We start from the raw sequence: 25235 nt of genomic DNA on the forward strand, positions 1-25235 counted from the left end.
ATTTTACATGGAAATTGTACCTTTTAATTATACTTACTTATTTTCTGCTTGAGTTCAAAAGTTTTACAGTTACTTTAATAAATAGTTTCGCGTAGATATTTATATACAATTAAAATTATAAAATAATGTTAATATACATATACATTAATACATTTATGCTCATAAATAATACAAATGTTTAAAACACTTAAAAAGGTATTGCCGTACTCATAAATCATTAGTTGTGTTGAAAGTCAATTTTTACACGTATTTTACAAATTGAAAAGAATTTTCTTATTACTTGAACTTATTATATATGTATAACAAATGCACAAAATTTTGTGTTCCGTATATGTAACAGTGAGTATAAACGTATTAATAAAACAACTTGAGATATACTAAAAGTATGGAAATATGACACTTCTGATAATAAGGGATGATAATCAAAAAAATTTCATAATTTCATCTAATAGAGCGTAATCTCAAAATTGCTGCGTTCGTGGTGGCGGCACCAGGCATTAAGCGTCTTTCTGAGTTGAGGTTATGTTTCTGTTACATTAAACAAAATACATAAATAAACGTTCATGTAGTCGCCAAATACATATATTTTTGCCATTTCATTGAGTTATTTTTGTAGACAAGCTACGGTGAGTTGTGGAGTTAAAATAGAAATATATTTTTTAGGTATTCATTCAATATGAATTATTAACCGTTTCGACTTGTATATAGTAAGTCTAACGTTTGTATTGTTTTTATGACAGAAGCTGGCTTTTTAGTCCCTTTTATCGTTGATACGAATAACGATTAGGAAATACATATTAATTATTATAGGAGAAAGGTTGTTTGTACAAGTACTTTTATTATTGTTACAGGTATTTTTCAAATCAACAAAATGTCAGGTGGCATGCTTTATGGAGGAGATGAAATTGGAGCTTTAGTATTTGACTTAGGCCATCATTCTTTAAGAGTTGGTTATGCTCAAGAAGATACTCCTAAAGCTGAAATTCCAGCAGTTGTAGGTGTAGGAGAAGATGGCAATTGTACAGCAACAAAAACAGAACCCATGGATATTGATGATAAAAAACCAGATAATAACATTACACAATCTGGGACCAAATACTATATTGACACTACTATACTACATGTTCCACGAAAAAATATGGAAGTTGTGAGTTATATGAAAGATGGTATGATTGAAGATTGGGATCATTTTGAAAAGGTAACATAGAAGTATAATATTTTTATATAGGCTTTAAGATTCTTTAATTTTATATGCATAAAATACAAACACCTGTCTCTTGTTTTGGTGTCTAATAGGTTTTAGATTATACTTATTCCAAAGTAATTCAGTCAGATGCAGAATATCATCCAGTATTGTTTTCTGAATCACCATGGAATGTACGCAGTAAAAGAGAAAAATTAACTGAATTAATGTTTGAGAAATATAATGTGCCAGCTTATTTTCTTGTTAAAAATGCAGTTCTCGCTGCATTTGCAAATGGTAGAGCAACTGGTATTGTTGTTGACAGTGGAGCAACACACACATCTGCTGTGCCTGTACAAGATGGTTTTGTATTAACACAGGCAATAGTTAAATCTCCACTTGGCGGAGACTATATAAGCATGCAGTGTAGACAATTTCTTCAGGTATAAATATAATTAATAATATTATTTTATAGCATAATGAAATTACATAATTACATTCTTTAAATAATAGCAGGACAATGATATTGATCTGTCTCCTTCTTATATGGTGGGTAGTAAAGAAGTTGTTAAAGATCATGATAAACCACGATGGGTAAAAAAGAAAGGTTTGCCTGAAGTGACTAAATCCTGGCATAATTATATGGTAAAGAAACTTATCCAAGATTTCCAAGCTACAGTGTTACAAGTATCTGAAACTCCATACGATGAAAAAATAGTTTCTACAATTCCTGCAGTTCAATATGAGTTTCCTACTGGATATCATCAGGTATTTAAGAGCAGCATAGGTAATGTGCATTATTTTTAGAATATTAATATCTGACAAATATTAATAACATTTAAAGGATTTTGGAAGTGAAAGATTTCGTATGCCAGAGGCACTCTTTGATCCTAGTATGGTACAAATGCGTGGTGGTATGGTTGGTAATACCATGTTGGGAGTAGGTCACATTGTAACAACTAGTGTAGGCATGTGTGATGTTGATGTTAGACCGGCTCTTTATGGAAGTGTTGTTGTTACTGGTGGCAATTCATTTATTCAGGTATAGTGAGAACATTATAGATATATGCACAATTTATAGAAACAATTTATCCATATTGTTGTTAATGTGTTATATTATATAGGGTTTCCCAGAGCGTTTAAATAGAGATCTCTCTATGAGAATACCTTCTAGTATGAGATTGAAGTTGATTAGTGTAAATGGATGTGCTGAACGACGATTTGGAGCTTGGATCGGTGGGTCTATTTTAGCCTCGATTGGTACTTTTCAACAAATGTGGATTTCAAGTCAGGAATACGAAGAAAGCGGGAAGAGCCAAGTAGAACGAAAATGTCCTTGAATTAAAAAGTAACTTATTTTCATTCATCTTCGTCTAAATAATATCATCAATATTTGTACAAACATTTCCTTGATGATTATTTTATAAGTAAATAGGTATAAAAAATTACATTTAAACAAATTAAAGTTATATATATATACAGTGAGAAATTCAACTTCTTTAAACATTTGTTTAAAACAAGTGTGTTCTGAATACTGACCTAAGCCATGAATAAGTATATTTTACTTATACGTGATACAGAATAATGACTTGTAAAATATGCAGTCAAAAGTTGGAGTTTTATTTATTGTCAGTGCACCACATAGACGCAATAAAATTTTATAAAAAATGGTGTATACAAAGTTGTATTAAAATTTTTATAAAAACTTACAGCAAACGGTGCCTTTAAAATTATTCTTTATAATTACCAGCGTTCTTTTATCGTGTGTATATCGTCTTGAAATGAAATTCACCTGTGAAGTCCGTTTCTTCCCATAAAGTGAACTAAGTAGTAAACTATAGTCTGTTTCAAAGTATACCTTTGTGATCCTATGCAATATTTCACAGCAGAATCATGATATGTGAATAATACATGACCAAAGAGTACCGTTTCAAAAGAAACCTATCATTATACTAAACTTTTAATAAGCTACTGTACTGGTGAAATGAGTAGTTCTCTGATGTAGACTATGTATTTCTTTTTTGAATTGCTTTAGTACAAGATCAAAGCATAGAATATTCCATAAAGCTAATGTATCATTATATCCTTAACAATTGATACTAATGATCAACTACATTACAATTACAACGCGTGTCCGTTTATAAGTAAATTGTTCAGTAAAGATAGAATTAGTGTAAAATATGAATGAAATTCAAATTGCTCAAGATAGAAGTAGTACTTCAATATTACTAGCTATTTGGACTATTGATTCCGCAAATCGTTTAACGTCTTTTGCTTAGAGTATATTCGCTCTAGTAAACAAAGTATAAAGTCACTAAAGCAAATAAACAATACAAATATAATGAATATTGAAAATTATATATCTATAAATCAGTTAGTTCTTAACTTTGTTGGACTTTACCCAATAAGTATTGCAAGATACATTATATGTATTAGTTGTATTTTACTTATTATTATACCACTAATAGCACAAATCTGTACAAATTTGGAAAACTTAAATATTCTTTTGGAAACAAGGTTTGAATATGTGTAAAAACAAAGCATTTGAGACTTTCTGTTGATAAAAACGAATAAATAAGAGTTTTTTATTTATTTTCAGTTCAGTCTTGCTCACAATTTCACTTTCTATACTAAAATCATTCGTTTGGATTTTTAATCGAAAAAATATGGAATTTTTAATTCATTTCATGTTAATAGATTATTGGAAAATAATTAAAACTGATGTTTTTGAACACCTACAAGAATATGCAATGTAAATATTATTATTATTGAAAAGAAAATTACTTAATACTTTTTTTATATAAATAGAAATGTATTTATTATATGTTTTTCCAGATGTGCTAAAAATGTTACAAAAGGCTATTTATTTTTAATAATTAATTCATTAGTATTTTTTTATAGTGTGCCTATCATTGAAATATTTTTTACTATAATTCAAGATTCAACTAATAATTTAACACAGAAGAATTTTCCATTTGTTGCATCATATCCTTTGGCTTTCTATAATTTTCCTCTCTATGAGGTATTATTTGCAAATATTTTCACTTTTGTTATAAATGTAGTATAGTTTCAAATTTTAATTGAATTTATATGTATATGTACGTGTATAGATTACTTATGTATCTCAAATATTGGCAACAAGTATTTGTGGTCTTATGATACTTGCAACTGACACCCTAATTGCAACTGCTGTGCTCCATACATGTGGACATTTTAAAATTCTTGAAGAAAATTTAAAGCAAATAAATTCCAACATTTATTGTGTATGTATGGTAATATTTATATAAAATTCTGAATTAACACGACAATAACATTTCATATTTTATAGATAAATAGCGTGGAAAATAATTCAAAAAGTATAAGTGCAAATATATACAAAATAAAAATTCAAGTGGCATGTGTAATTAAACATCATCAAGTAATTCTTTGGTAAACAAACTGAATGTACTCAAATGTGTTTCATTATTTTCTCATCCATTTTAATGAAATTCAGGTTTTGTGATAATATGGAAAAGAATTTTCATGTAATGCTCTTTCTGCAAACTTTGGCCAGCAGTCTTATAATTTGTTTTGTCGGATTTCAAATTTCTACAGTAAGCATGATTTTTAGATTTCTCTAAACTATAATAAGATATAAAGTAAATTACAATATAATGTCTGATACACATTTTTTAATTGTAGACGTTATTGGTGCAAACTAAACTAATAAGATACTTTTCTCATTTAATGATGGCACTTTTTCAACTAATACTGTTCTGTTTCCCTGGAGACATTTTAATCTCTAAGGTGAACAATTTCATACAAAACTACTATTTATAGTATATAAATATATGTATTTTATCTTATATTATCTCTTATTATGGCAGAGTACTAGTATATATAGAGCTGTATACTCTATACAATGGTATAAATTGCCAACTTTTATTAAAAGTGAAGTGTGCATGATCATGTTACGTGCTCAGAAACCTAGTTGCATTACAGCAGGAAAAATATATGTGATGCATTTAGAAAACTTCAGTTCGGTAAAAATTTTACTACTAAATTATGTATAAAAATATATAAAAATTTTTATTGTCAAAGATAGAATATACAATAATTACTTTATTTATATTTATTTGTAGACACTTAGTACTGCACTTTCATACTTCATGTTGCTTCAAAGTTTCAATTTAGAAACTTAATACAGAGGAATTAATTTCCATAACTCCAAATGCTTGATCAATGACTACATCATGAGTATGTAATGAAATATCAGATATTTTATAAATTATAACAGTCATTTACATGTATGCGCCCCAACCAAAATACATTTGACAAAGATTATCTATATTTGTCGCTTCTAGAATCAGATGATTAGTTTGTCCCTCAACGCTAAGATTTAAAGCAATGTTTTCTAATTTTTTCCCATGAGATCGAATCAGACCTTTGAGTCGTTGTTCTATATTCTTTATGTGCTCTACAGCCTAAAATATTTAGTATTGTACTTTAATAATTAATAATTTATTGCATTACTATGTGTATTGTGTTTTACCTTTTCATTTGTTTTTTCACTGCCTTCGCCAGTTTGGTTCTTATTCCAGCTTACAAGTGGATCATATACAAATGGAGTAAGCACACTTAACAATGTACTACATTGTTGTCGAAGGACTCTCATAGTTATTTCACAAGCACGCCTGAACGGTCCTTCAATTTTTAATGGTCCCATAGCATCTACCATGTTATGCGTTAAACGAAATGGCACACGTTCTGGCCAGTCGAACAGTTCTCCCTGATAATTAAAATTTGAATTTACATAAAAGTATTTGCTATAATCATTATACATATACACGCTGTTTAGTTTATATTGTTTTACTCGATACAATAATTAATAAAAGTAATCGATGTATTTAAAATTGCTTGCTACTCATAATTCATCTGTAACTTTATAAGTACCCTGTTAAATAAGCAATTGAAGTCAACATGTACAGAATCTCCGCATTTAGAATCATATAGTATATTCTCTCCATGACGATCTCCAAGACCAAGAATATATCCCACCATGGACATCACTGCTGTGGTTCTAATGAACGCGGTACGTGCTTCGTACCTATACATATGTGTATCTGAATGATGAAATTTGTTTCTATTTTCAGAATTTGCCACAAAACTTACCATCCATATGGATCAGGGAATGTAAGACGAAACCAGTCTCCAAGAACTGAAGAATGTCGCGGTAAGAGTTGTTCTAAAAATACCTTCCTCTTTTTCTCTAGAGGATCTTTTAACGCTGAAGTACGACAAACAGATAAGAACTATGTATTTAATTAATACTTACTTACGAATAATACTACCTCTACTTACTGCATAACATGGTTCTAAGTTCTCTGTTTGAAATCGCAATACCTCTTTCTTTATATAAATTTATAATAACGGGTCTAAAACCAACTAGATTCGGTACCCACTCTATTAAACCACATTCTTCATTTAAGGGTACAACACTCTGTAATGCAAATAAAGTATACTGCGTCTAGAAGGTAGTGTTATGCGTTTTAATATCTTTAATATCTTACGTATGTTCGAATATACAATCTTGTTTGTCGTGATTCAGGATCATTTTGAAGATATTTATTTACAATATCGTTAAATTCCATCAATCTAAAGTCTCTTCGTAAATCGTCTTTTGGCTTGCACATAAAAAGATATTGTCTACCATCTGATCCTTTTAATGCAATACGTCGCGGTCTTTGAAGTGATGGCATAACAACTACAGTCTCTTCTATTCCAAATATATGAACCCAGGTTCTGAAAATTCATAACATTATTTTATCTATAATGTATGGCACATAACAGGTACTTTGAATAATGTTATATAATGCTGTACGTACGATGAAAAAGGATTGTGATTTTCCAATGATACACCCTTAGCGGGTAGATGAAGTTGCCTGAACTTAGTTGTCGGCATCATAATTGAACTAAATTCTTTATTTGAAAGTAAACGTGGAAGGTTTCGTGATAATTGGTTTACTGTAGTATTCATAACACCCTGTTGTCAAATCATAAATATGTAATATTTCATTGGTTTAGTGTAATATATATTAGTACTTACATCTGGAATTACTTTGTTGGATAATTCAATTAATCTCTCCCATAGTTTGTGAAAATCTTTAATAAGTTTCGTCATTTCCATAGTTTTAAGTTTGGAATTATTGAGAATTTCCTGACAACGTCTTTGACGCGCAGGGTAAGAAGACTGAGAGAAATATTTCAAATGAAAATCTATTTAAATATTTTATAGTTTAAGAACTTACATTAATAACTGATGCCATCATCCATAAACAATGTTGAGGATAAGCATAAATTAGTTTTACTACTATTGTACAAAGAGTATTTTGCACTTCCATAGAGGGATGGCATATTCTAGATACGAGTTGACTAAATGCTGTCAGCCACATAAATATTGGCAGTCTTTCTTGATATACTTCTGTGTAATAGAAGAATATATTATTCAATTTCTCACTTTTATTTTGTCTAACGCAGGGCTTTCATGTGCAAAGATTATTGGCACCAAAAGTATACCAGTTTAATGATACCAAGTACGATTTCATGTAGAGATGATCTGAATGCATGAAAATAGTAAACACCAAGAACCCGGTCTAGAGCAGCAGGAAACATATTTTAATTTTTGTATTTCTTTTTATGTTAATTCAGAGTACAATATAATTTTAAATAATGTCAGGCGCTTCATTTTTTTTATTTCTATTTTTATAAGTTTTTTTTTCATAGGAATTTTATTATAAATTCTGCCAACCATTTCTTTGATGTTTCAACCGTTATGTGTATGAAAATTTTTAATGGGAATACTTGTTTAAATTAACAAGCGGCGTCAATAATACTTACATATGAAAACCTTGCAAAATGAATAATTTACCCATAATTTTTGTCATTTTTAATAACGCATCACGTCGAAGCTTATCAACATCGTGATTACTATACTGACTAGGTCGAGATGTTATACGAGAAGCAAAATCCAACCATATAGTCAACATTCTTGGCATAGATTGATGAATATACTTGCAACCATACTGAAGTGATTTTCCATAAAAATTCATAGCGTGTACTTGTAAATCTCTAGAAAGTATTATATGTTAACAACATTATTTTTATCAAAATACCGTTTATATGATAATTACCGTCCCCTTCTATCCTTTTCATCATCAGTCATCCTATCTATGACAGATTCATAATACTGTGCACAAAAAAGTAAACTTTTTTCCCATTCTCTCCAAACTTCAATAGCCTCCTTGTAATTTATAATATTAGCATCAGTATCCACATTAACTGTTTCATCATTATACTTTGCATACAAAAGTTTTGCCTAAAATGAATGAAAATTAATATTGTACTTTGACATTGTGCCCTGTTTATGTTAACAAACCTTTGCGCATTGTTTTCTTTCTTCTACACACTCTGACGACACCAAAGTTTTGTAATATGTAGCGGATTTGAAACAACTGGAGAAACATCGCTTTAATGTTGTAAAAGCATCTTCCTGGCATCCTTTTTGCCAATATAACTGAGCTTGTTCTATATAAAGTTGTTGCGGTGGACAGGAATCACTAGCTGATAAAATATACATATACGCTTGTTGATGTAATCCTCTCCTAAAAGTAAATGTAATTTGAATAGACAGTAAAATAAGAACAGATAATTAGCTAGTGCTTATAAATTAAAGTGCATACTTCCTCGCAATCTTAGCGCTTTTAAGCCAAATCTTGCCAATTTCTTGTTTAAGTACAGAGTTTTCTCTATTGTTAACTTCCTCCTGTAACTGAACTGCTAGATCTAACGTGGCTCTGCGCATACTGAATACAAATTCAACTCCACGCGAAGCTCTAACAAGTTGACCACGTTTGTCCCACTCTTCAAATATCATTGGCAGTTGCTCTATATTAGTCAGCATGGTAGAAACTGCTTTATCGAATTCATTCAATATATGTAGCCTATTGATCATAAAATATTATAATAAATACAAAGTTTTTATGGTTTTAAATATTAATCTTACTTCATAATGTAGGAATAACATTGCTGATAAGCTCCCGGCCGTGAAGTATCTTCTAACAATGACACTAGATTTTTTTTTAATGGCAGCAAATCTGGCTTAACACCTTTCTTGAGATCTTCAAGCAGAGTGTGCTTTATGTTTTTTTGCGAAGTATCATCAAGTCTAGTAAAATGTGCCAATCTCCAAAAAGGCTCATGTTCAATCATTAATGGCTCTAGTTCAGGTCTAAAATATCATTTTTCATATATTACTAAAGAAAATAATTATTTTAATATGTATATACATATAATTACCTGCTACTCAAAACTCCTTCAGTAATATATTTTGCCGTAAAAGGCTGATCGAGACCAAGATAACATTGTATCATGCCTTGTAAATATGTATGTTTTAAATTTTTTTTCTGTGCTAGTCTTTCATAGCATGTAGCCGCATCCTATACATTTAATAAAAGCTTCATATTTATATACTTATTGAATACTGATTGAATCAATACACTCAAAAACAAATTATATTATACCTGAAGCTGTCCATTAACTTCATGAGCTAAAACTAATTGTTGAACTGTAGGAGTATGATCTTGAGTAGCTAATATACCAGATATACCATCTGGTTCATCCAATTGCGCATATATTTTCTAAAGAAAGAAATAATTACTGAAATATATTACACTATATCAATCTAGAGTTCACTTACAGCTAACAATCCACCTTCCAGTGCCTCTGACAATCCCTTATTGGTAGAAGCTATATGTTGCTCTAAATACATTAGGGCCCTATGATATTCTCGAGATTGATAACAACCTTCAGCCACTACTAATGCATTTAATTTCTCGCAGAAGTCTAAAGCAATACGAAAGGTAATTCGTGAATATCGCGCAGTTAATAATTTACATTAAACTGACTTACTTTTTACTGCTTCATACTTATAATTACGATTTAACCGTTGTTCCCAAAGCCATCTTTGCAAATGATCTAATATTGAAAATACAATCTGTCCAAAAATTAAAAAATAAATTATTTACCGAACGATAAAAATATTGCTTTCCGGTTTATGTACCTGTGCGCAACGTGTGCGTCTAGTTTCTTCAGAAATTCGTGTATCATCTGCCTTTACACTATGTCCATGTCTAAGCGGTCGATGACGCGACAATTCAGGATCGAGTGTAGGTTTTTTTCTAACATCAATTATTGTTAACATTTCTTCTTGTATTCTTATATGTTCTTGTTCGGTGCCATTTGTTATTATATACGCTAGTGAAGATATTATACATGTACATACATACATATATGTATACACACACAACTGCGAGTATTATTAAAATGATATTGAAATTACTTACATACAACGTGCGGTAAACAAAATGTGAGTATTTTTATATCTCGTTTAAGTGCCAATTTACACGCACGTAATACACTATTAAGTGTTTCATCGTAAATATCGTTAAACATGCTGCAAAACCAATTGTAAGCCCAACTTTCAACCGAAGAACCTGCTTCAGAACTAAAGAAACAATAATACAGTACCTACATATATACATATAGTACAATATAGTTCTATGTATACATTTAGTGTAATACTATGTATAAAATACCATGATTAAATTTTTTATTTACCCATAAATAGGACATGGAAACTTTTTATCGTCGCTGACAGCAGCTATCTTGTAATGCGAAGTTAGAAAGGGAAAAATAATTTGCCTCATAGTTAAAGGTAGACTATTCCACAATTCACTGTTTATGCCTTGAGGTGAAATATTGTATGCTTTTAAAATTTCCTAAAATTGTATGCACTCTTTAAATTACATATAGATTTACAATATCAAAATTCATAGATTGGTATATTGCATACTTGAATAGCAAGTGAGAAACAGTCCATACTCTGGCTGCTTTTTTGCATTTGAAATGCTCGTACATGTTCAAAGAGCATAGCACAGGCAAATTCTTCGTTCATATCAGAAATAAATTTACTGTCATCTAAAATGCCAAAAACATTTTAGTATTAATAATATTTAACAACAAAGTATAAACAATATACCTCTAGAAATAATTCTGCGTGGTAAAAGACTTGGTTCAATTGCACCTAATTCTCCTAAACATTCTCCATACAATAAACGAATAGATTCATCTGTATGTTGACACCCAATTAACAATGTATCCAGTAGCTAGAAAATTAATAATAATCAATGTATAATTAGTATATTTAGTATTTTAAAGGAGAAACGTACATTAACGACCAGTGGATGAACATCTGTTTCACTTAGAATCATTTCATTCAACTGACTACGATGTTCTGCCAGGAATTTCTGTAAATACATCAAAGCCCTAATTCTTACTTCATCCGTTTCGTGAGTAATTCGTTTAAGCCATAACTTTAAATTTGCTTCAAAACCTTTGGGCCTAAAAATCATATAGTATACAACATAGTAAACACATACATATAACGGATATAAAAAAAAATATTTTCTATATACCTGGCTTGCAAAATATGTGCTTTGATTATATTTGAAATTTCATCAGGAACATCTATATCGTCTATAAAAAACAATTCTGCAATGTGATTGGAGTTTTCTTCATTACACTCAATAATAAGGAACTTTAACATTGCAATTACTTTTTCTCTATATATTTTTAATAATGGTATCAAGGATACATATATAGTTGGTAATAATGGATCAAGTTCTTTAATAGCTAGGCTGAAACATGAGAAAAAGAACAGCTATACACTTCTATGGCTAATCAGGTATTTTTACCTTTATTTTACATACTTATGAATGAATGCATTCCATGCATCGCATATTAGAGGTCCAAATCCTGGTCTCTTGAATCCAAGCGATGTTCGCAATGTTGCTAAGATTTTATACCTCAATGGTGTTAAGTATTCTGCACCCATATATCGCATTAATGCCGCTAATGAGGCAAGCGCAGACTGTTGTGTATGTTCATCTGATTTAGATCCAAGCTTTATGTCAAAATTTACTAATATGCCATGTAAACGTAAATTCAAATACGATTCCTACAAATAATACAAATACAATGTACTTATGTAAAATTGAATTCCCTTTGCAAATGAACAGAAATAGATATGCAAGCATACAATTCCCTTTTGTGTGATAAAATTTTTTTCCGAGTTATTGTCGTAATCAGATATAATTTTTAATAATCCAACTATCTTCTCAGGGGCTTCGTGAAAATATAACATCAATTCTTCAAATATACCCTAATAATCATATTTGTAGACAATATTAAAATTGAGTTTCAATAATCTAGTAACAGTTATAAACTCATTTGTATTACCATAAATGATTGTCTTGTCAAGAGTGATAAATTCGTTTGTGTGAGCTTACATATCAATCTTAAACATTCCGTAGCAGTTGCTAGAGGCATATTTAAAAATGCATAACTGCAAATATACTGAACAGAACATATGAATAATTACTGAATAGTTACAATGGAAAATTGATCAAATTTCTATTTTAAATACATACCGGAAAATATTCCTTCAACATTTGTTTTTCATCCATACTAATTAATTCAGCTATGTCGCGTAAAAGAGCTTTCGCATGCGGCACATTAACAATGAAAGAAAGCAAAAAAGAGACTGCATAATGACCATCTTTTCGCAGCAATTGACGCGATCCCTCATATCCAATACACTTTGCAACACGATGTATCGATGTGGCCATATTATAGGAATGATTTATAAAATTATGGACAGCACATTGCATTATGAGCTAAAATTAATAAAATATATTACTTGAAAAAATAATTTCACCATTCCTTTTCATATTAGTTGAATTATTTATATACCTTAATGAAGTCTTTTTTATACCGGACATATAACACTTTAGGAGAAACATTTAAGAATTTGGCAAAATCGTGATACGCGGTTGTAGCGAATGCTACTGCTGCTGGAGATGATGTTGAGTATATTATAGAAATTAGAAATATATTCAAAATTCGTCTTTCAATTGTATATAATGGAATGCTAGAAGTAAAAAATTAATAATCTGTATATTTCACATAAATTTAATACTTTTCTTGTACTTATCTTACCTTGTACAATTTCTTGCTGTAATAAGTAAAGTATCATGCAGAGCATGATTGGAATTTTTTAGAGCTTTCATAAGTGCACTTGCCATAGTATTGATTAATAAATTGATAAATTCATTTAAAGAAGCAGGCACATCATTTTCTACAGATGTTACAACTTTTGCAACTACATTTATTTTATTATTTATTATTCCTTTTATCGCCGCAGCAATATTAGAACGAATCATAGGATTTTCATCCTCCATGTATAAACACCATACTTTTACTATTTCATTGTCATTAAACGACTTTATGTGATTTGAAAAGAATAGGATATTCTCAGAAATCCGTAAACGTACTGACACAAAGTCTGAAGATAATAAACTAAAGCATTGATTAAGGAGGTAATCATACTCATCCGAAACATAACAGACATTAGGATTGCTTCCAACATTACTCTCAAAATTGTTGGTACAATATTTGCATTGTACTGCCCACTTTGTGTTATCTAATTCTCTATTTAAAAAAATATTACATTCAATAATCTGTTCACATAAGAAAGTGAATTAATTAATTGACTAAAATTACCTTATGAAGTCTGCGTGCCCTGATAAATAACAACTTATTTTACCCAATACAATTACAAGCATTTCATGAACATTTTCATCTTTTGAATTTAATGCAGTTTGAAGAATATATTTTGAAATGTCATCCAATTTTATTTGTCTGTTCTTTAGAAGTAGAACACTATTCCTGTGAAATTTTTTATTTACATGACTGCCTATATGTTCAAAAATAATGTACTTACCATAATGCTCCCACTGCTAATTCAGTTTTACAATTTAATATACAAATATTTAATATTCTTAATCGCTCCATTCCATTACCAAATTCACATAAAACTTCAAGACATTTTAGCATTGTCGCAATATCAAGAGAACAAGCAGCTTCTTTCACATGGTTATTCATTATTCCCCCTGGAATCTCAATATGTTGAATAAATGGTAAACTTAATAGTTTTTGAATTAAATCTTTATTCGACTCATTGTGTGCCATCATATGAATGAAACATTCAAAAACACTTTTCTTTTGCCGACATTGTCCAGAGCTTAAGCTTTCCAGAAGTATTTTTAAAACATCATTTAAATCAGTTGTGTACAAATTTATTTGCAATTTTAATTCCTTTAGCCATGACTGTAAAATACGTGATGCTTTCAAAATATGCATAGTTCTTTCGAACTTTCCTGCCTGTGTTACGGTTATTAATTCGTTTCTCAATAAATTCCACGATTCACAGACATCGCTGATTAAATTATTTCCACTAGCAGTGCATTGAACATCAGTGAGAACACAATGAATAAAGATGATAATAAAATCCTGTAACAGCTTTATGTTATTACTCTGCACGGTATATGAAAATCTACCTACTAAATAAATAGATTATGTAATTTTAATTAGTACTAACCGGACAATATTCAAAGTATGATATAAATTTCTTTGCTTCAGAAAGAGTACAAATTCTTGGTTCCATAATAAAATACTGTCTAATTTTATTACATACTGTTTCTTTCAGTAGTGTTGCTGCTCTATGATTAGCATTATGCTCTAAATATTAATTTTTAATTTATAATTTGTTATACAAAAATAACAAAAATGACTCGTATTTTAGTTTACTTACGGATTAGTTCATGAACTGTAAGATCAATAACTTGAAAGCACAATTCAATACTATTTGGAAATATTTGCGATGACTGAATAAACTGAGTAAGTGTCTCTATAAATGCATATAACTCTTTTTCTGATATTTCATTCAAATCTAACCACGTAGGAATTATTTTAATAATTTCAATAATATAGAGAATCAAACATTCAAGTTCCTTAAATTAAAAATGTAATTTGTAATATATATGTATATTTCAATATTTATTTACAGTATACGCACCTGTTTATTAATTAAAGAAAATTCCATTAATTTTACACAAAGATCTAGTGCCGTAAACTTCACATTTGGAACAGATATGATTATAACTTTTAATACTGTGTCTGAGATTACTTTTGCATTCCAAACTGAAACTCCTGTCTTTGCAACTATCTGTGAAAATGAATATAATTTTTAGTGTAGTAATATTAAGCACAGTGGCAGATCTAGATTTATCAATTTTAAAACCTATAAAAAGAATACTAAATAGAGAAAAATAGTATATAATTTTATATGGAAAAAATTTCCTAACAAAAACGTCTGTGAGAACACATTTCAAGAACAAATAAAGTGTTTTCTATGTTTCAGAATAGTAATTAAATTAGGAGATCAACAAACAAGAAGCTTGGAGGCACACTTTATATTTGGCCTGAAGCTGTTATTTCATCAGTTTTATCATAGATCTGCCTCTGGTTAACTATAAGGATAAAACATGCAAACAGATAAATTACTTTTAATATAGACATTTGTACTAATGGTATATCAGAATACTTAATCGTAACAGGAAATGCTTGCAGATCTAAATTCTCTATGGCATTTCTTTCTATATTAAATTTAGTTAATGTAATTTCATCTCCATCTTCATTGGCCTTATAAAATTCTGATATTTCTGAAATGTATAATATCATTAGAGTTTGAAAGTTGAATAATATTATGATTACATACCTTGAAGAATATTCATATACTCAATACTAATAGTTTCAAACATTGTGACATGATGTCTGGACAATATTCTAAGCATACAAGCCTGTATCTCTATGCTGTTAACTAAAATTTTATTGCTTAGAGGATCTCCAACTATATAAAACATTGTACCAAATAACCAAGTAGTGAACGCTATAATCAAAAAACAATAAAAATTTATAAAATATAACTAATTAAATTCAGATAGAACTTATACAATATTTAATGCTTAAAGTATTTACCAGCATATTGACATTGTAGCATTTCATTTTGAATTCCATTACTAAATGGTGGAACTAAAACTGTAGTTAAAGTAGCTGAACCTTTAAGTATTGATTCTAAAAGGGAATAAAGCATTTGTTCTGCAGTTGCATTTTTTAAATCAGAGAAAATTGCAATTATAGGACTGCTAATAAATTTCCATACAGAATCTGCTACTGTTATACTGAAAAAAATGATTTCATTACTACATCATTGGAATACAAAAATTCTCAAATATAGTACAAATTATGTAAAAGATATGCTAAAAAAAAACTTTTTAACTATATAACAAATTCTTATAACTTATACTTATGTTATTATTCACGTTTAAAATGAATTTCTATGTCTGAAATGCATGTAAGTCCAACTCAAAATCACATTGATTTACATAAACTGCATAAAGTGATTCACCTGTTACTATTTTGGAGAACAATAGAATTATCATTTACTTCCATGTTATATTCTTAATTGTCATGTATTATACGAACTATGTAAAATTAAATGTTTCGTTCAGCAGTGCCGGACAGCTATTAAACATTGCGCTAAACGATGGATTTCGAATAATTTCGATGGACTTTGTTTAAAGGTAATCCAGATGTAACTATAAATCGCTTCTTTTCATTTGTCGAAAGTACACTTCCCTTGGCTAGGAATCTTATGCGGTTTCAGTTCAGCGGTAAAATCATCAACTTTGAATTAGCGTCATTTGAATCCTCTCCATGAAAAGTTGGCTTTAGTGTTTATGCCAACCAAATGTAATGACTACGTATTGTTGTCGATATGTTATTTCTGTTATGAACTATTCATTTTTACTCATATAATACACGTTTGAATCTAACACCGGTCATGATTTGAGTAGCGTTTCGTTTGCATTCGGTTGCAACAGTGTTGTTAACATATTCATTGTTTAACCTAATTGACTATCATTACACGAATTTATGTATTACGTTTATTAAAAATGTATTGGTTACGGTAACTATTAAAATCTTGCGATAATTAATTTCATTTAAACTTGCGAAACGATATATTGCATTCTATATAACCTTACAGGCAATAATCCAGCTATTGCTTTGAATCTAAAAAGGTCAGTTATGAATATTAGTTAAAACCAGTAAAACCTTGCAGGGAAATAAAAACGTACGTCATAAAAAAATGAGTGAAAGTGCACCAGTTATTGATGTGCCTGAAAGCAATGGTGGGCCGGAACAACCAACTTTTAACGGAGAAACTGAAGATCATACTAGTAATTTGAATTACATTAATCTACAAATATATAATTATATTTGATCACTTATATGTTTAAAGGAATAATAATTTATTTATTAGATAAATCACCAGGAAGCACAGAAGACAAAGCACCGGACTCTGTATGTGACAATGGAATTAAAAAGAATAATACAACTTCTGTAGTTGGAAGTAATACCACTAATACAACTAATAGATCAAAGAAACGCAAGAAAGCTCCAAGGGATGCTACTGCACCAAAGCAACCACTCACAGGCTATTTTAGGTATACTTGCAATTAACTAACAAAAAATAAGGATGAGACAAAAGAAATATTTGTTAATAAAATATAACGTAGGTTTTTAAATGACCGGCGGGAAAAAGTAAGAGGTGAAAATCCAACATTATCATTTGCTGAAATTACAAAACTGCTTGCATCAGAGTGGAGTACATTACCTGCTGATCAAAAGCAACAGTATTTAGATGCAGCGGAACAAGACAAAGAACGTTATAATCGTGAGTTCAGCGATTATAAGCAAACAGAAGCCTACCGTCTATTTAATGAAAAACAGTCATTGGAGAAGCAGCAGGAAACTAAAAAGGAAAGAAACGGAACTGACCTTAATTCTGAGCAAAATGTATGGTACTTCTCTTTTACACATTTGGAACCTAATAAACATAATTGTTCTAAAATATTTCTTTTAATAGGATATTCAACAAGAGAAAGATAATGATTTTACAGGTTTCGATATCCCCATTTTTACAGAAGAATTCTTGGATCATAACAAAGGTAAATGGCACAATAGTTTTTATATTTTCATTCAGAAACTAGTTTTTAGACATATGTAGCTTTCCTTACGAGAATATCAGTTTGAAAGCATGTATATATAAGGTGTCCTAGATTTTAATGGTCAAACTTTTTTGGTATATACTATGGAATTAAATAAAAAAATGTGTTATATAAACATTTAAACAGACGAGCAAATATTCTAAAAATATATCTTGGGTTTTGATGCCATTAAACAAACCCAAAAATAGCAAAAATTCAGTAACAAAGTTACAGAAATATATATCCTATTTATATGTATAAATTACTTATAAATACATTTTATGTACCCAGCATGCGAAGCAGAACTAAGGCAACTAAGAAAAGCTACATCAGATTATGAGGCTCAGAATGCTGTTCTTCAACGACATGTGGACAGCCTGTATGCAGCTGTAAATCGTCTGGAGTCTGAAACAAATCAACAGCGCACGACAAATCAAGCTTTACAACGTCATTTGGATTCCCTTCGTTCGCAGTTAGCTGGTTGTTTTGCCACAGTATCTCTTCCAGGTTGAATTTATATACGAAGAATTAGTATATTGTGTTACTTGTTTCTTGCAGTTTAGATAGTAAACATTATTATACGTTTATTTTTAGGCACACATGAAGGTGCTACGTTACAAAATATCGATAGTTACGTCGAAAGACTCGAATCGTTATTAAACAGTAACGTCGAGCAATCTTTACGAAACGCTGTGCGTAGTGCCGTATCTCGCCTTGAATTAATTGGATGACGATCGCCCCCCGGTAGTACAACTACTACGTCACTAAAGCATCATCGATCAAGGCACTCACATCGAAAATAGAGAAAAAAGTGACTGTGTTGTTTTTTACATATTTTGTAAAATACAATTTGTTCTCTAAACAAGAAATTGTCCCTTATGAATCGGTCAAACAAAATTGCATATGCATCAAAGCTTGACAATTTATAACGTATCTGTACTATATGTAACATTAATTTCCTTTTTAATTCATAGTTTTATGTTTATCTATTATACTTTAAACGAGTATACTTTATACAATATAATTTCTTGCAATTATGTACACAAATACAGTTATTCGTTTATACAATTCAAGTATACATAATGGATCTGTAGCATAACAGAGTATCATTCGATACTATTCACTATTTATTAATAAATTTTTTAAAAGTTACTACCGATTTTCTTTTATATTTTTCATAGCAGTTTGAAGTTGATTCCAGGAATATCTGAAAGTTAAATAAAATTTATATAATATTACCTTTACGAAGAACAATTTTAACTATATTCTCACCTTAATGATGCTGCGTTTGGACGTCGATTTCTTTCCAAGTTAATTAAGGTATGTTCTATGTTTGCTAATAAAAATTGTACTATTTCGGTGTTTATTGGTAACACTGACCGTATAAATTTGAAAGTATTATGTTGATCTTTTATTATTGATTTCTGGACAACATTGGATATAACATTATTAAATTTTTCCCTGGAATTGTTAAATTCATGAAATATAATCTGGAGATATTTGTTAAACTAATTACAACTATTAGTACTAACTGTAAAGTGTGGTCTTCTTTATAATATGAATTCCTAATAACATTAGTTATGAAGTCTATGGTATGTTGTTTATGTGGATGATGATCATGAACTTTCATGTAACCTTCAATAATATAAGGTGTACAAATTAAAATAATGTATTCTGTTACATGATATGCGTAATTTTTATCACCTTTAAGTAGACTTTGTAAATATATCATTACCTGCATTAAAAACACATTTAATTACAAGGAGCCTTATAATAGTTACACAAAAAATAGAAAATGATACGTACTAAATAAAAGTGTTTATGCATCATGTTATCACTTGAAACGGTAAAAAAATTTGTCATTAATATTTCAAATATTAAACGTAAAAAATCTGCCTTTGCGTCTCTGAAACACTTTAGTAATGAATCAGATACTTTAAAATTATTTGCATTATTAACTGGAGTTATTAAGAGTGGCATGTATTGATCAAAGAGATCTCGTATTAATGCTTGAAGTGATATATCGCTTTTAACATTAAGAGCTTCTATTCCTAGAAGTATCATAGAAAATGTCTTTTTCCCCAAATTTTTTAAAAACGGCTGATCCATTGAAAGAACAGTTTTATGTAATAATGTTCTGAATATATTATTCGGTATATTCTAAAAATAAATTTACATTAAATATAATGTCCTTAATATCATACTTTATACACACATAAAGTTTTACTTTTGATACTCACTTTAGAGTATAGCATTGTAGAAGTACAAAGAATTAGTGTTCCAATACACCTATATATCCACAAAGCTAATTCTGAATCTTTCGTTTCTTCTGTGATTGGTGTAAGAATCCATTTTTCTATGTGATTAAAATACAATTTCCATTTTGCGTCATACTGAATTCGTTCTTGTTCGGTCTGAAAGGAAACAATTAACAATTTGTAACTGATCGAATTGATACTAATTTTTATATTACGTTTGTAGATTTATACTTTTAAAGTACTTCGTTTCTTCATAGAATACATTATGAACACTAAAATGGATTCATCACTGTTTCGAAATTCTTGAATATCTTGAGGTGTCACAAAAATTTCTTGTATTTCATTCAGTTGTAAAATATAATTTTGTATAAATGTTATTTCATTTGCATTTGTGCCATGGCCAATGATAGAACATTTTATCCATGCCTAAAATTCGTGTATGTTAAAATTTCTTTGCTTAAAATTATCTTCATGCATTTTGAAATTGCACTAACTTGTATGACTATTATATCAAAATTTTTTATCTCTTTCTTTAAGGCTTGAGCTGCTTGTTCCTGCTTAAGTATTAAAACCAAGTAACATCTCGTGATTCTGAAATACAATTTTTACAAGATATTTTACAATTATGATATTAAATACAATTTGTGATATTACCTGATATCTTTCACAATTACAGACGAGGCAAAATGTTGAAATAAAGACATAGCTGAATGCTTATATTTTTTTGCTATTAGTGGATTTCTCAGTGCTTCTAAAGTAAATGCAGTGGCAAGTTTTGAGACATCCCCATAATAATCACCAGTCAGTACAGGATCAAAAACAAGTTGACGTACTCTACACGCAACATAACACCATAATGCATCAAACATTTTTTCTACACCATCTACACTTGACAAATAAACAAATTAAAAAGAAAGGAGAAAACAAATTGCAGTTATTAAACAATTCAAAAGCAACAAACCTGAATTAGTGGAATTAACAGTGAGGGAAACGCATTTTTCGAAAATATTAACTAACATCTTTGTTAGTGTTCCGACCATTCTATTCGAACATTCTAGTAAATAACGATCTATCCAACCACTGAGCAGTAAATGTTCTCCTAATTGCACACTGCTAGATGACAAAATTATATTAAACACTTCGACAAAATTGACCATCATCGAACGGGATGTATCATCTTTACGGCAACTTATTGCATTCACCTATAAATATGATTAAAATAAAAATATGGAACATTGAATTTATCAAATACATATTTTTATATTATACCGTATCTATATAGCAAGGTGCTACGTTATTAAAATTAAGTCCAAGATCGCTATACAAAAGAAGAATAGTCAGCTTTCCTTTCCAAACTAAAATATATTTTGTACTATTTTCATTACTGTACTCTTTTGTTAGTGGTAAAAGATCTAGCATTACTGAACACTGTAAAGAAAAAAAAAAGTCACGCAACTGTATATATTTGATAGAGATAAAATTTCTTATATTAAAATGTAAACCTTACTACATTTGTGGTATCCCCAGTAACAGCTAATGTTAAAAATAATGAAATGAAATTATACAAGCCACTTATGGAAAATTCTTGTACTTTGCTCTTGGAGAACTTTGAATAGATACGACCTTTAATTTGATTCCAGTACTTTGTATCATTGTTACTATAATTTATTTGCAAGAAGGATCCTGCAATATGTAATTAGAATTAATATATTCACAGATACAATTACTTTATATAGAAATATAATACTTACCAAGCAGACGTAAAAACATTCCATAGCTAGACTCTTTAATACATTCTATGTTATTAATTCTATCTCTTACTTGTTTAAGAATGTCCATAGCAGTTTTCCTATTAGAAACCATTTTTTTAGACCACAAAAATATAATACTATATACATTATTTGCTTACTTTTCAACTGATAGAGTCCAAGGGCCAGATGTCTGTATTAAAAATGGTTCATCTAATCTTTTATGAAAGCAATCCCAAAGTAGAGAAATTACTGAAACTCGTGGTTGCCACCAATTAGTAATAATATTTAATAAAGGTATCATTATGCGTAATTCTTCATCAATTTCATCTCGTTCACCATCTTTCCCACCTTTTGAGACATATGTTTTCAAAATTTTGTCAAGTTGCTCATAATTAGGCCTAATCTTTAAAAATACAAACATATAATGGATATTATTTTATTAATATTAATTTAAACAATAAGGGGAAAAATAATGTAGCGTAATTACCCTTGAACACTTAGATCCTAAATATGTACCATCCACACTGTACCCATATAAAAGTGAAAGATTGTAAATAATCCAAAGGCAGAATAATTCAGAATTTTTACAGGGTGCTAAGTTATAGCTTTTTCTAGTGTCAGATACATTCCTGCTTAATAGTTCATTAACACTGTCATTTACGTAATCCCAAAATGTCTGTGTGCATGTAAATGTTTACAGTATATTAAAATACATATAGATCATAAATATCTAGCATAGTACCTTTGATTGTATCCTTTCAGATAAGTTATCAATAAATACTTGAAGCATGAGCCATAATTCACGAATGCAAGTACAATTATATGGGGTTTTCTGTTGTATGTTTACTAAAGGCATCTAAAACATATTACACACAGTGTATAGCAAAAAAACACAAATAATTCATTAAATTTTGTATAATGAGATAAATATTCATTCTCTTACTGTTTCAAATATCTTCAATGAAATATAAATAAGATCATTAATGATTATTTGCTGATTGCTTTCAAGTTCATTTAACTGACTTTCGATTGAATGCTGATAATATAAACTGCGTGTATAGACTAATGAAATAAAAAGCCATCGTAATTCTATATGCATATGATACATATGATATTCTGGTTGTTTACACTGTAACATATAAAAGTCATATTAAATCTATAAGTAGCATTATATTAGTGTATATACTTTTTTCTACAAACTTGATTGCCTAATTTAGAAGGTGCGTAGTAAAACGTTGCATCTGGAATACTTCGTAATTCGCTAAGAAAATGTTTTACGGTAATAAATAATGAATTAAATTCTTCTTCGATATTTTCATTTATAACTTGCAGAGATTGAATGTCCCACTTAATACTGTAAGATTTGTATGATGATAAATATGTATCATTCAAAGAAGATAGATTTAGATAAGAAATTGTTTTACCTGTTTAAATATATTCGAATGTATAAAATAAATTTACATACAATATGTCTGATATTGTAGAAATCAATGTCATCAGTTTTGGAATTCAAAATCTGATTACAATTTTTATATCTGTTGAGTATTTTTAACTGCATGCTTTAAAAAGAAGTAAATGAAGAGCTATTAGAGATATTAATGTTGTAAAAAACTACTTGAATATTCATACTAAAAAAGCTTCTTACACCATGCATTTGATAAAATGTTTTAACTCTAATATAACTGTTGTGGCAGGTATAGTACAATTGAAAAGTTGTACATCCATATCAGACAATGGATAGTCATCTTGTGGATAAAGAACATTATCTACTTCTCCACGCAGAAATAAACTCTCCTTACTTAATTCCCAATCGTTAAAGTTCACCTTTCCATTGCAATTAAAAGTTAAAGACAAATCCATCAGTACAATGCTATTGGATACAATGATCAAATCATTTAAGGGAAAATTTTTGTTTTAATAAAATATCGTACTACGCATTTCTCACACTTAAAAATAGAAGTTAACAACTATTATAAATTATTTTGAATTATATTGAATCTTCTTGCAGAATGACGAATTTCTTTCTTTAGAATATTACAAGAATGTCAGCGAAGAGCAGCAGACGCTTTTCCTAAGTTTTGGCGGTACTTGCAGAAGTGACATCTATAGAGGGCATTACGTTGTATGCGAATTTTATAACAATAAATTGTAGCTATACCACAAACGTATATGTAGATACAAACGAGATATACGTATAATGCACCTGATTCTTACCCGTGTTCACACTTTCTTTTTGTTGTTCGATCTAGTGAATTTTCTTCTCGTGTTCCCGCGCTTTGTTTTCGCGTTCGTAAATAAAAAATCGCACGATAAATCAACATCGCAACGCTAATTTATAATATGAAAATTGCAAACACAGTTGATATCTATTATACAGGGTGGTCGGCTACCTCTGGGAAAAATTTTAATGGCAGATTCTAAAGACCAAAATAAGACGAAAATCAAGAATACCAATTTGTTGATTGAGGCTTGGTTAAAAAGTTATTAACGTTTAATGTTCCGCCTGTAGACCGGCAATCTGCGAACAGCTGCGTGCGCATGTTAGTGGTTCTTATTCAGCATGAGAAACTCTTCTTATTGACATATCAACAGTCTTATAGTTTTGTGAGTGAGAACCACTATCACGCGCACGCAGCTGTTTACTGTAATGCATTTGCTTTTAATTTGTATTTTATTTCTGTTACAGTCTCTGAAATTCGAAGTCAAGGAATTTCTTCTCGAAATGCAAGCTACGAGAAACATTGGTGGCTCCCTTCACCCACCACCAAATTCGCGAGCGCTGCTGGGTACAACGGGGAGGGGGGGGCATTACTAATGTAAAAATTGGCGTGATAAGACGTGTCGAGATCTGTCGGCGTTTTGCTACCAACGAGATACGTATTTCTAATTTGTTGATATTTTATCATTATTACTACACGCGTTTATGTACATTCTAAGGATACTTTCTTTTAAAATTAATATTTCTACTATAAATTAAGTTGGAATTGTGGCAAAAACT

General features: G+C 29.7%; 5 protein-coding genes across 9 annotated transcripts; 3 read left to right on the forward strand and 2 right to left on the reverse strand.

The window, feature by feature from the left end:
- Positions 1 to 489: 489 nt before the first annotated feature.
- Positions 490 to 2792, forward strand: LOC122403637 (actin-like protein 6B). Of its 3 annotated transcripts, none has more exons than XM_043407259.1 (6): positions 490 to 626; positions 852 to 1198; positions 1297 to 1626; positions 1697 to 1951; positions 2028 to 2225; positions 2308 to 2792. In XM_043407259.1, the coding sequence occupies exons 2-6, from the start codon at positions 872 to 874 to the stop codon at positions 2521 to 2523; spliced, it is 1326 nt and encodes a 441-aa protein (XP_043263194.1). In that variant the 5' UTR covers positions 490 to 626; positions 852 to 871; the 3' UTR covers positions 2524 to 2792. The 3 variants fall into 3 exon arrangements, with proteins under 3 accessions (XP_043263194.1, XP_043263197.1, XP_043263196.1); XM_043407262.1 differs by having other exon boundaries at positions 1700 to 1951; XM_043407261.1 differs by lacking the exon at positions 490 to 626 and adding an exon at positions 636 to 707.
- Positions 2793 to 3524: 732 nt separating this feature from the next.
- LOC122403644 (odorant receptor 13a-like) lies at positions 3525 to 5364 on the forward strand. Its single transcript, XM_043407268.1, has 9 exons — positions 3525 to 3700; positions 3783 to 3935; positions 4019 to 4205; positions 4294 to 4455; positions 4512 to 4612; positions 4677 to 4776; positions 4865 to 4969; positions 5050 to 5205; positions 5305 to 5364. Exons 1-9 carry the CDS (start codon positions 3525 to 3527, stop codon positions 5362 to 5364), a joined length of 1200 nt encoding a protein of 399 aa, XP_043263203.1.
- A 99-nt stretch (positions 5365 to 5463) lies between these two features.
- Positions 5464 to 16630, reverse strand: LOC122403656 (serine/threonine-protein kinase atr). The gene is made up of 40 exons (XM_043407291.1): positions 16587 to 16630; positions 16157 to 16359; positions 15897 to 16067; positions 15683 to 15840; positions 15195 to 15344; positions 14931 to 15129; positions 14718 to 14857; positions 14061 to 14629; positions 13841 to 14005; positions 13277 to 13768; positions 13031 to 13208; positions 12709 to 12954; positions 12518 to 12634; positions 12318 to 12440; positions 11989 to 12236; positions 11695 to 11916; positions 11449 to 11620; positions 11259 to 11385; positions 11073 to 11197; positions 10838 to 10998; positions 10564 to 10724; positions 10281 to 10474; positions 10130 to 10214; positions 9918 to 10063; positions 9742 to 9858; positions 9518 to 9657; positions 9225 to 9449; positions 8902 to 9162; positions 8598 to 8823; positions 8353 to 8537; positions 8091 to 8290; positions 7471 to 7643; positions 7269 to 7412; positions 7048 to 7205; positions 6733 to 6964; positions 6524 to 6662; positions 6335 to 6449; positions 6116 to 6269; positions 5715 to 5951; positions 5464 to 5646 (listed from the first exon to the last, which is right to left on the reverse strand). The coding sequence occupies exons 1-40, from the start codon at positions 16628 to 16630 to the stop codon at positions 5464 to 5466; spliced, it is 7485 nt and encodes a 2494-aa protein (XP_043263226.1).
- Positions 10852 to 19244, forward strand: LOC122403657 (high mobility group protein 20A). 3 transcript variants are annotated; one of them, XM_043407295.1, is made up of 7 exons: positions 10852 to 10934; positions 17301 to 17418; positions 17502 to 17685; positions 17758 to 18037; positions 18108 to 18189; positions 18520 to 18735; positions 18823 to 19244. In XM_043407295.1, the coding sequence occupies exons 2-7, from the start codon at positions 17328 to 17330 to the stop codon at positions 18957 to 18959; spliced, it is 990 nt and encodes a 329-aa protein (XP_043263230.1). In that variant the 5' UTR covers positions 10852 to 10934; positions 17301 to 17327; the 3' UTR covers positions 18960 to 19244. The 3 variants fall into 3 exon arrangements, with proteins under 3 accessions (XP_043263230.1, XP_043263229.1, XP_043263228.1); XM_043407294.1 differs by lacking the exon at positions 10852 to 10934 and adding an exon at positions 16932 to 17147; XM_043407293.1 differs by lacking the exon at positions 10852 to 10934 and adding an exon at positions 16932 to 17147 and having other exon boundaries at positions 17226 to 17418; positions 18823 to 19243.
- Positions 19245 to 19389: 145 nt separating this feature from the next.
- Positions 19390 to 24097, reverse strand: LOC122403645 (protein MMS22-like; the record flags this gene model as incomplete). Its single annotated transcript, XM_043407269.1, has 19 exons — positions 23883 to 24097; positions 23662 to 23796; positions 23438 to 23591; positions 23181 to 23366; positions 22980 to 23093; positions 22725 to 22913; positions 22396 to 22640; positions 22238 to 22335; positions 21994 to 22169; positions 21756 to 21914; positions 21448 to 21688; positions 21141 to 21369; positions 20981 to 21077; positions 20718 to 20912; positions 20469 to 20642; positions 20035 to 20388; positions 19761 to 19963; positions 19501 to 19689; positions 19390 to 19435 (listed from the first exon to the last, which is right to left on the reverse strand). Coding segments are annotated over exons 1-19 (3399 nt in total), but the record flags the coding sequence as incomplete, so codon positions are not given.
- Positions 24098 to 25235: the final 1138 nt, after the last annotated feature.

This window comes from Colletes gigas, unplaced genomic scaffold (genome assembly GCF_013123115.1).
Source record: "Colletes gigas isolate AHSC1104 unplaced genomic scaffold, ASM1312311v1 Colletes_gigas_Sc00067, whole genome shotgun sequence".
In the NCBI taxonomy this organism is placed as follows: Eukaryota; Metazoa; Arthropoda; class Insecta; order Hymenoptera; family Colletidae; genus Colletes; species Colletes gigas.

Coding starts and splice junctions, on each gene's coding strand:
- LOC122403656 (XM_043407291.1), bottom strand. CDS start 16,630: ATGGAAGTAAATGATAATTCTATTGTTCTCCAAAATAGTAACAG. Junction 11,621..11,694: donor GCACATATTTTGCAAGCCAG/GTATATAGAAAA, acceptor TATGATTTTTAG/GCCCAAAGGTTTTGAAGCAA. Junction 6,965..7,047: donor AATCACAATCCTTTTTCATC/GTACGTACAGCA, acceptor ATGAATTTTCAG/AACCTGGGTTCATATATTTG.
- LOC122403657 (XM_043407295.1), top strand. CDS start 17,328: ATGAGTGAAAGTGCACCAGTTATTGATGTGCCTGAAAGCAATGGTGGG. Junction 17,419..17,501: donor AGAAACTGAAGATCATACTA/GTAATTTGAATT, acceptor TTTATTTATTAG/ATAAATCACCAGGAAGCACA. Junction 18,190..18,519: donor ATTCTTGGATCATAACAAAG/GTAAATGGCACA, acceptor TTATGTACCCAG/CATGCGAAGCAGAACTAAGG.
- LOC122403644 (XM_043407268.1), top strand. CDS start 3,525: ATGAATATTGAAAATTATATATCTATAAATCAGTTAGTTCTTAACTTT. Junction 4,613..4,676: donor CATCATCAAGTAATTCTTTG/GTAAACAAACTG, acceptor AATGAAATTCAG/GTTTTGTGATAATATGGAAA. Junction 5,206..5,304: donor ATTTAGAAAACTTCAGTTCG/GTAAAAATTTTA, acceptor ATTTATTTGTAG/ACACTTAGTACTGCACTTTC.
- LOC122403637 (XM_043407259.1), top strand. CDS start 872: ATGTCAGGTGGCATGCTTTATGGAGGAGATGAAATTGGAGCTTTAGTA. Junction 1,199..1,296: donor ATTGGGATCATTTTGAAAAG/GTAACATAGAAG, acceptor GGTGTCTAATAG/GTTTTAGATTATACTTATTC. Junction 1,627..1,696: donor AGTGTAGACAATTTCTTCAG/GTATAAATATAA, acceptor TTTAAATAATAG/CAGGACAATGATATTGATCT.